Raw genomic sequence first — 10958 nt, forward strand, 5'->3', positions numbered from 1 at the left:
ATACTGTTATACGTCCTTAAGAATCCGAGGTCAATGTTACTAACTTTATAATACTGAACAGCATACAGAGTTTACAAATGAATGAGGTATATATGACACTGAAAAACAATGAATTTGCTACAATTAAAAGTTGCGATTACAAAATGCTAGTGCCACAGATGACATAAAGAAAGCAAGTGAAAAGCATGCTACATGTGTTTTTTCAATCATTTCCTAATCTTCACACAACCATATATGTTCAACAAAAATTCCAAAGTCGCACTTCCTCTAACAAAACAGCATTACAAGATTTGCAAACTGGCAGTAATGGGGAAAAAAACTGAGGTTGCAAATGCGCAAATTGATTTTCATGCTCATCCAGTAATCCACTTCCAAGCACCGCCCGAGCCCTGTTTCTGGACAGATGCAGCACGCTCCATGTCACGTTCCAATTCAGATTTCTCTTTTCGTAGAGCTTGAACTTCCTCCTCTATAGACTGCATGGATTCGAGCATCTTTTGTAGCTCCGTTATTTGTGCCTGAGGATGATATAAAAGCTCATGTTTTGAATTGAGACATATTTGATTTGATTGCACTGATATAGGACAGTATTGTCAAAGGTGAAAAGCTCTAAAAAGCACTGTAGGTCAATTGGGGCTTTAAGCTCAAAGCGCAATTTAAGTGTGGGTTTTAGTTTAAAAAGGCGCAATGCAAGAAAAAAAATAAAAATATACATGTAATTCAAGAGAAAAGTAACAAATTCATTTATATTGTTTTCTTAACAGCTAATATACTTATTTGCCGATTATATTTGTAGTCTAGCATTGCTCTATTCAAGATAGAACTCATGGGCAATAAGGGGCATGTCTTGGTGCCTTGCCTACACTGAAGCGCAGCTTAAGTGACGCGAAGCGCCCTCCCTGAGCTTGTGTAAGCTTCAGGGCTTAAGCGCGCCTTAAATGAGCCTTTGACAACACTGATAGAGGATACGGAGGGGAGAATTAGACTTTAAGTTCAGAAAGGAAAGAAGTGTCAGAAGTATAACCTCCAGTTTAGCACATGTTGATCTCTCAGATATAAGTTGACCTTGAACTGACTGAAGCTCCTGTAATGAAGCAATGAACGTAAAGAATTGATAAGTACGTGATTATCAATTCCTATAGAGCATATCACTCTAATGAGAGTACCTTGGACAAGTCAGCATGAGTGTTATTGACTTCTTCAATCTTGGCCTTGAGATTAGCATTTTCTGCTTGGACGTCTGCAAGCAATGACTCCAACGCCTTTTTTTGTTGTCCAATTGCACTAATTTCGGCTGAAAGCTTTTGCTGAGTGTTATCAACATGGACTTCCTTAAAATTGGAATCTTCTCTTTCAGATAAATCCAACTTTTCAGGTTTAGTTAAGGCATATGCAGCTCTAACAGAAGCTGCTGCTGCTTCGGCCGCTGGTGACTGAAGTATCTTGGGATGTAATACATCCCTTGGTTTAGGCCTCATAACATATACCTAGGCCAAATGAAATGCAGTAATTTAGGAAAGAAGGCTTCGTAGCACAAAACCGTTTAGTCTTAATACCATTTCCTCTCAGACTAGAACTAACGAACATATGATGAATAATCCCTCCTTCCCAGTCAAGTAATAGTTATATGAGACAATGAATTGGATTTGGTGCTTATCAAATGTATGGAGAAGCAAAAGAGGAAGACATGACCCAATGCTTCTGTAATCCATTTATCTCCCCACAAGAAACTCTAAGGCTGTTGAAGAAAAGCGAATATCAAGGATTTAGCAGATACCTCGTTATTGTACTTCCCATTGTAGCCACCAAAAGCAACCAAGAATTTCTCACCATCAAGTAATGCTGAAGACACACTCAGTCCCTGTTTCAAATGCCATATCAGACAGAATCGTCAACAAAACCTAAAGACCAATTTAGAAAAAGAAATACACAACCTCAACGAAGTTTATGAATACTGGGAAATCATATTGTCTTAGGCAATGGCTACTAAATAAACATATTGAACAGAGTATCTTAAGCTAATGGAGTTTACCAGAATATTTTTTCCCTTATGGGTTATGGAGTTTACAAGAATTAAGCAAGTGTTTCCTCAAAATCTACAAGTTCTAGATAAGTGTACTACAACCACACTCTCTTTAAATTTTTTTAAGATTACAAAAGAGATTTTAAACATATTTGTACAGTTAACTTCAATTGAAGGAACAGCCTTGATTCACTGGTAGAAAAATCAATTTGATTCTGGGAAGCAAAGTAAAGTGAAAAATTTCCCCATATCAATATTATTTTTCTCTTTCCGCATTAACTATTTTTCATGGCACAATTTCAGATTTTTTTCCTTCAGTTTGTTGAAAGAATAATTTCCTCCACTGAAATAGAAAGAGTAGAGCTGGTTCATCAGTGTCGACATATTACAAATACCTGCTCAACTGTGTCCCGACACAATTCTAACCAAGGAGTGAAGGACATAGTCCCATAGCTTACTAAAAGGTCTTTTTTTGGATAGGTTATGTAACACTCCGTAAATTCGGACTAGGTGTGGATGTGTTAAATGAGTATTAATTTGATAGTTTAGACATGTGAAATCCTATCGGGATGAGTATGGGTGGAAATAGTTGTTTTGGAATCAAGACGGAGAGTGAGGTGCATAAGATTCGATAAAATCGACTAAGTTTATGTAAGGTCTGTCTTCTAGCAGGATTTAGTAAAAATATGCTGAGAAGTTGGGAAAACTTAAAACATCAAAGTTGTAGCTCTTTGAAATACCTTTCCAATGATATATTGTGGAGTCCTAACGGATCTTTGTGCAAAAAGTTATGCGCGTTTTACTGAACAATGCGCAGTATGCGCGCCAAGGTGCGCACCCGCGGCAGCGCACTTGTGGCAATGCTACTGCCCTTGCTACGCGTTTGGGCCTTCAGCTGCGTGGGAGCGTACCCCGGGGGTCGTTTTAAAAGCCCTACTTCGTCCTCCACACCCCAAAACACGAAAACTTGATCTAGAAAGGGAAGCTCTCAAGAACATAACTTCCTCCAAGGTCCCTCCAACATCCAAGGTAAGTTCCAATGATGATTCTAAGTTAATTCTAATTCTCAAACACCTTATTAACATGGGTAAACCCTCCAAATCATTAGATATTCGATTGAGACATCATTGGTGGGAAAAGAAACCCTAGAAATCGAATTCACGAGGATTGAACGTCAAAAAAAGTAATATCTTCACCTCTAAATGATTATAGCATTGGATTCGTGATTGTAGACTCTAAGTTCATGAGATATGAGTTGATGGGTTTGATAGAAAAGCATGAACGATTATTGGTTTGGGTTGTTGATTGCTGAATATTGATTAAGGGTGTTGTCTATATTATGGGTGATGAAGAATGATATTGATTATAACAATTTGAGATTTTAGAATTATCAACATAGAGCAAGCGAATGGGTTGTTGGCCGTAGAAACACTATTAATAAGGGCTATGGAGCTTTATGCCCACCAAGTGACCAAAACATGAGTATTATTGCTAATATGGGATCCTTTTGACTTGTATTGCTATAGATTAAAGTTGAAACAGTTGGCGAATGTTGTATTACGCTCAAGAGCGAGAAGTTAAGGTGTGTGAGGCTAACTCTCTATGTGTGGGACTGTTAAGGATTCTCCCTACACAACGTTTCTTCTACAACATTACTAATTGCCTTAGAAAAGCTTAGTTCCTTGAATAGTTGCAGGGCTTCTATTCTCTAGCTTCGTAATTCGTTCATGACTTTTATTCCTAGCGTTGTGAGCTCAGTGCGTAATCAATATAGAGTTGTGTTTGATGCCCATGAGTCTCGGTCTAGATTACTCATCATGTCATAAACAGTTGAAGCTTCAGTTCTCATAATCAGTTCATGAATACATATCTCAGTCTAGTTCTATTCCGCATTCCAGTATCATGTAACTCGGTATGATTCAGTATTTCAATATCATGTATTACACTCAGATCCTAATTTTAAATCCCTGAATGTTGAACACTTGTATTTGGGCCTGAGGCCGTAGTTTATGCATGTTTGGGCCTGAGGTCTTAGTTTATGCTTTATGCATCTTTGGGCCTGAGGCCGTAGTTATGTATACGTATACTTGGGCCCGAGGCAGTAGCTTGTGCATATATATATTGTGCCTGAGGCCGTAGTTTATTTAGATAAACAGGTAGTTCATCATTCAGAAGAGGGAGTATCCATATCCTTACTTCCTTTGTTCAGTTATCAATTATCAGTTATAGTTGCCATTTCATCAGTTATCATTTCAGTTTCAGTTTCAACAAATATCATTTCAGCTATCGGTTATCAGTTCTCAGTTATCAGCTCAGTTTCAGTTTCAGCATTTACAGTTCTCTTTCAGCTGTTTTACATACTAGTGCAATTCAAATGTACTGACGTCCCTTTCGCCCGGGACTTGCATCTCACGATACAGGTAATGATTTACAGGTTGACGATTCAGAGCGCTAGGATTCTCCTACCAGCTATTTGGTGGGCCCCAGTTCTTTCGGGGCATTATCATTACTTTACAGTCTTTACGTATTTACAAACAGGTCAGTGTTTTCAGTACTTCATCAGAGGCTTCATAACAGTGTTGTCAAAGGCGCGCTTAAGCCCTGAAGCGAGACTCAAAACACATTGAGCGCTTCGCCTCGCTTTGTGGGTGCTTTAGTGTCGCATCAAAACTCTAAGGCATACTTTTCATTGTCAATGAGTGTAATCCTGAACATGCGACCTTAAACAATTGATATTTCACTTTATCGTGAATTGTTTTTCAATTTTTTTGCCCATATATTTGTTATTCATGCATATAATGATTAGTCTTGGACTACATGCATATTTTTACTTTTTCTCCCGTTGCGCCTTTTTTCATTAAAGCCCACGTTTTATTTGCGCTTTTCGCCTTTGATAACACTACTTCATAGACTAGAGTAATAATTAGACAGTCACAGGCTTTTCATGTTAAGCAATGTTGGCTACAAATATGTTTTCAAACTTATATTAGTGCTTTCGCATTTTAATTTATATCATTCAGACTTTCAGCATATCAGCATGTGTTAGCTTATCTTCCGCATTCAGTATGTTATGATATCAGATGTTGATTCAGCTAGTCAGTTGGTTCACTCGGTCGCATGTAGTCAGGCACCGGGTACCGTATTACGTCCAGGCCCAGGTGCGAGGCGTGGCAGGTTACTTAGGGATGGCAAACGAAGCGGGACGGGTGCGGGGCGGGGCGGGTTTAAGTTTATGCGGTGCAGGGCGGGGGCGGGGCTGGTTCAAGTATTTTTTTTTAATTTAACTACGGTTGCGGGTTATGCATTTGTTTAATACCTGCATCGCGCATTTGATGCTTTTCGTCGAAGAAGATTCAAATGTTTTCGTAAAGATGTTATCTGCTTTCTCAATTGTAATCTGTTTTATAAATTTTCCCTTGCTCGTCTTTATATTTTATTTTTATTTTAAATTTTGTTAGTTCATTAATCTCCTCTTTTCTTGCTCCTTTAAACTTAAAGGTGTGGGTCATACAATATATTCTAGCTATAAATCTGAACATATTCAGATATTACCAATAATTCAAGCTCATTTTCTTCTTTTTTGTTTTCCTTAATTTTCTTAAACTGTTCTATAAGGACCATATCTGACTAGCGCTCTTTGACAAATTTATCTAATGTAGCATACTAGTTTTAAGAAGATATATTTAAAATTGATTATTATAATTAACTCACTAATCAAATTACTACTTTGTTATGGAGTAATATGCTAAAAGATATTTTCTAACAAGATTAGGAGTAGACATACAGTAGCACATGGAATACATTATTGACATAGCTGGAACTACCGAGAAAAAGAGAAAAGAAGGTCATAGGTTATCGTTAATTTTTTTGGAAAAAAAATTCAAAGAGAAACTACTCGTTAAAATGAAAAAAGGATTTTGTTTTTGCTTTGCAGGGCGGGGCGGGGCGGGGCGGGTTTTTGCGGGGCTGGGCAGGGCGGTTTGAAAACAGAATATTTTGCTATGCGGGGCAGGGCGGGTTGAACTTTATGTGGGTTAAGGCTGAACCCGCCCCGCAACCCCCCCCCCAAAATTGCCATATCTAAGGTTACTAGAAGTTTTCAGTAAAGAAACCTTAGATATACCAACATGATGTCAGTCCAACAGATACCACTGCGTTAAGGGAAAGATATTCTTCCTTAAAAAAGGGGATATCTAATTTCCAGGAAGAAGGTCCATTGCAGAAAATATAACGCTGGGGGAGATAGTTAGCAGATGATAACCTCACTTGCGAGCGGATCTCTCCCCTTTACAGTTGCTAATACTGAAACTACAAGCTTCGACATATTTAACACAAGAGTTTCTGGCACACCTGCAAAAAGAATAACATTTAAACATAAAAATAGAAATAAAAAGATCTGTGCATCATAAGTCAGAATGCACAGAGGGTATGATTGAAGAGGCTGCTTAAATGTTTTACTTACCGCTTCTGTTATCTCCACCACCAACGATATACCAGTTGTCACCTAGAGTAACACCAGCATGACCAGCTCTTGGACTAACCAGATCCCCCTGAAGTTGTGGTCGCGACCATTCCATCTGCCAATGAAGAGGAGGTTTTCTTAATTTTACAATCCAACTGACTACAATTATTAATAGTACTTTTATTGGAGATCATTCAAAGGACAAAATGGCTGCATCGTGAGTACTAAAATGGCTGCATCCAAACAGGTAAACTATACCGTTTCCAAGTCAAGGACATGAAGATCGTTGAAAAATACTGAATGAGAACATCCACCCAGAATCAGAAGGTAGCGATCGGCATGGAGTGCAGCTGTATGATCGAATCTGGGAGCTGGGGATGTCTGCCTATCAAAGCACAATGAATTAATGCAGACACATAATTAGTGAAGAAATAAATTTAGTCAGATACTTACGTGGTCTCAACAGTACTCCAAGTCATTGTCTCTAGATCAAGAACATTAACATCATTTAGCAGAAACCTATTCCGGTCTTCTCCACCAAACATTATGAGTTTAGATCCAAAAATGGTAACAGATTGCCCACCTCGGGCTACCTGGAAGACACAATAGACAAGAAGCAACATTACAGCTCTCAACTAGAAAGAAGCAACATAACGGCAATCAGTAGTAAGGTGACCAGCAGATACACCATGAAGTGAGAGCGAGACTCGTGTAGTTCCAAAAAGTTCTAGAATTGCCCAAAAAGAAGGCTATGAAAGGGAAAGAGTGAAACCTTAGAGGAGGATGGTTACTTACCGGAAGTTTTCCAAAGGTCTCTATGACACCACATTCATATGATTGAAGATCGATGAACCGAACTGCAAAAGATACACCAAGAAGATTTGAATTTAAGATGAATAAGCATCGGTTCCTAGTTTTAAAAGGCTCCAAAGGACAACAAACCTGTTACTGTATCAGAAACATCCTTTGAGTGACCAGCAAGAAATAGAAGTTTATTTTCCCACTTAATCTGCCAACAATGTCAAAGAGCAGCACCGGAACAAGAAGAGAAGAGAAATCATACATCATTGGTTATTAGCTAGAGCGAGTGAAATGGAAATTACCTGACTAAACAAACATATAAAATTGAAGGAGAAAAAAAAAAGCAGATACAGCAAATAAAGCAATTAACAGGTGAAACATAATAATATTAGGTCAATTCTCACCATATTGTGGCCAGAGGTAGCTGGAAGAACTCCAGAATTCAACTTTATAACGGACCATGTCAAACTCTTTAGATCAAAAACCTTTGGAATGGAATTAAATAAAGAAAGAAAAGAACATCAGTGTACGTGAAATCAAAAACTGTTATAAAACTGGAAAAATACTTGGAATTGTCAAACAAGAAAAATTGATCATAAGATCGACCAAATACCTGAATGTCAGACAGGTATCGTCCATTACGACTTCCACCAATGATGTATAATTTTCCATCAACTGTAGCAGCTGCATGCTACAGTGCAATAAGAAAGTCGTATAAGAAGTAACAGCCCAAGATATAATCAGAAGACCCACGAAATAAAAGTACCATATTGGGATAAAGAAAAGAATCAGAATATGCATGACAACACTGTTATAAAGCTTCAATGGAAGAAACAAAGAAGTCAAAAATGGCATAACCAATACAAGATCTTGCACAATGTGATCATGTAGGTTAATATAAAACATAGAAGTAGGGAAACCTTGTAGCGTGCAGCTGGTCTCGGACCAGAGACAGACAGAGGAGTCCATTGGTCATAGGTTAAATCGAAATACCAATTTTGACCATCAGATCCCATAGCAGCTTAATTTTGATCTCAAGCAAACTTGTCTGTTTGGACAGCACCAAAGAAATCAGTTACAGGTATAGCAGAGCACATAACATCATACATTACGCGTTATGAAATCGAAATATAGAACCAGAGTTTGATGATAGTAAAGAATAATGAATTCTGTTCCTCATAAAGAGAGTGAAAATTTTTGGGGTAAAGGGTGGGCTGTTGTTTATCAAGAGCTGAGCCAACCCTTTGCTTGAGCGGGAGCAGCTTATAGGAAATCCCGCTAACCAGTTATCCATCAATTTTTACAACCAATTATGGAACTGAATTTGGTTAAAAATTGGATTTTTTCTAATGAACAATGTTTGCTTAATTGATTAGAAAGTAACACAAATAGTAACCTAAAATTTAAGTTGTTAAGTTTTCAAAACTTACTAATTATTGTGTATATATAAATATATTTCAGCGCATAATGTACTATATTTTAAATAAACCTTAAAATAACAATTCAAAACAAAATTCCCCAATACAGTGCAAAACAAGAACTGAAAATCAGATGCTAGGAAAACTCAACTTGAAATGAGAATTTACGTCAATAGCTTACATCATAAAAACACAGTCAGGTGCATACACAAGTTAATCAAAGCATGATATTCCGTTTCTAAAGAAAAGAATCAGTTAAAGATCAATCAAAAATAGGTGAGATATTAAGATCTGTCAAACTTAATGCTATAAAATGTACCAAATCACTGGAATTAACAACCAAAAAAATAATGCTGGCAACTGAAAACAATCAAAAGACTGGATTTTTAGCAAGATCAAACAAAACAAAGAGAACTATATGAACCAAGCAACATAACTTTATAAATGACAATTTAATTAATCTCAGCTTCATCAGTATTGCTGGAAAAAAGAACCCACAAATGTCTCTTAGCTAACTGAATAATTCCGCCACAAATCTTGTATACTCTAAAAACCTATACATGTGTGAATCTCAACTAACAATTACATGCAGCAGATCATTTAGGTAAAATCTACAATTTAGTAATCTCTCATTTCGATTATTTTCTATCATAAATTGCATTGAAAAAATACACAATTTTACCAAAAAAAAATACAACAAAAAAAAAAAAAAGGGTTATCAAAAATGCTGATTTTCGCATCAATCCATTTGGGAAAATCGTCAAGCATATCAGAATTATATGAATACAGTAATTTTTCACATATAAAATTCATTGACAAATCAACATAATTGGACAGAAAAATGATTTAAACAGAATAAAAGAAACTTACAGCAAATTGCGGATACGGATCTGAAAATGAGCTGAGATCGGACGGCGGGAATCGTCCGATCTCCGGAGGAACAATGGGAGTGAACGGACTAAAGGTAACGGAATGAGATCTTGGGATGGTCTCGAGTTCCTTTTTATTTGGTTACTAAAATTAGATGGAGTATAAAAACGTACTAAAACAATTTTAATAAAATAAATCTAACTTGTTGTTCACATAAAATATTATGTGAAAGGCCAAACTCAAAGAATTATACTCAATTGTCATACAAGTCATGTGCGGTACCAGAATTAATCCCGAAGCGGTTCAAAATGCCCGATGTGCCAAGTATGACGGAACTTCAGACCCTTAGGAGCACGTTACCACTTACACAATGGCGGTGAAGGGAAATGATTTAGATCCTCACGAAATTGAATCTGTTTTGCTGAAGAAATTTGGAGAAACTCTCATGAGGGGAGCCTTGATGCGGTATTCACTGTTAAACGAGCATTCCATAGACTCCTTTGAGATGCTCGCGGACTCTTTCATCAAGGCTCATGCCGGGGCCAGAAAAGTGCAGGCCCGAAAGACTAACATATTCAGGATTGCGCAAGAAGAGCCCGAGTTACTACGAGAATTCGTTACCCGTTTCCAGAAGGAGAGAATGTTGCTCCCAACTATCCCGGATGAATGGGTTGCTGAAGCATTCACCAAGGGATTGAATACGAGAAGTTCAGACGTTTCCCGGAAACTAAAGGAAAGCCTACTTGAGTTTCAAGCAACGACTTGGGCAGATATCCACAACTGGTACGAATCAAAGATAAAGATCGAAGATGATCAGGTTGGTTTTCCATCATCGGCCAAAGGACGGGAGAAGAACAGAGAAAAATCAAAAGATGATTACGACATGGACGGACGGACTTCGAGGGGCCGGTTTTTGCCCTACGAACAGACCGAAAGTCACAGCAGAGGCTTCCGGACAGTGGACAAGTTCATCGTGGACAGAAGGATTGATCGCGGTCGGAATAATAGATCACTGCAAGATAAAGAAGCGTGAGGATCATGGGATCCTTCTTACCCCAAGTTATTGGAATACAACTTCAACATTAGTACAGTGGAGTTAGTGTCAGCTATGAAAAACATCAAAGAAGCACGATTCCCAAAACCAATGAGATGTTATCCCAGCCAAAGGGATCCCAACTTATCGTGTGAATACCATGGGACGAATGGCCACCGGACAGGGGGCTGTCGACACCTCAGGGAAGAAGTGGCAACATTATTGAAGAATGGTCACCTCGGAAAATTCTTGAGTAACCTAGCTAAGAACAATTATGGTCGTAACTGGGATGATGCGGAACCCTCGAAATAAGGAGAAGATCCCCCGTGCCAAACGAACAATATGATCTTT

General features: G+C 37.9%; 1 protein-coding gene across 1 annotated transcript; it reads right to left on the minus strand.

Annotated features, from left to right (window-relative positions):
* Positions 1 to 70: 70 nt before the first annotated feature.
* On the minus strand, positions 71 to 9724 carry LOC107771151 (acyl-CoA-binding domain-containing protein 4). Its single transcript, XM_016590475.2, has 14 exons — positions 9575 to 9724; positions 8207 to 8334; positions 7900 to 7977; positions 7691 to 7771; positions 7428 to 7494; positions 7281 to 7342; positions 6939 to 7078; positions 6744 to 6870; positions 6486 to 6600; positions 6285 to 6373; positions 1778 to 1861; positions 1167 to 1487; positions 1025 to 1084; positions 71 to 518 (listed from the first exon to the last, which is right to left on the minus strand). Exons 2-14 carry the CDS (start codon positions 8300 to 8302, stop codon positions 354 to 356), a joined length of 1485 nt encoding a protein of 494 aa, XP_016445961.2. The 5' UTR covers positions 8303 to 8334; positions 9575 to 9724; the 3' UTR covers positions 71 to 353.
* Positions 9725 to 10958: the final 1234 nt, after the last annotated feature.

The sequence above is a fragment of the Nicotiana tabacum genome, chromosome 13 (assembly GCF_000715075.1).
Source record: "Nicotiana tabacum cultivar K326 chromosome 13, ASM71507v2, whole genome shotgun sequence".
Taxonomy (NCBI): Eukaryota; Viridiplantae; Streptophyta; class Magnoliopsida; order Solanales; family Solanaceae; genus Nicotiana; species Nicotiana tabacum.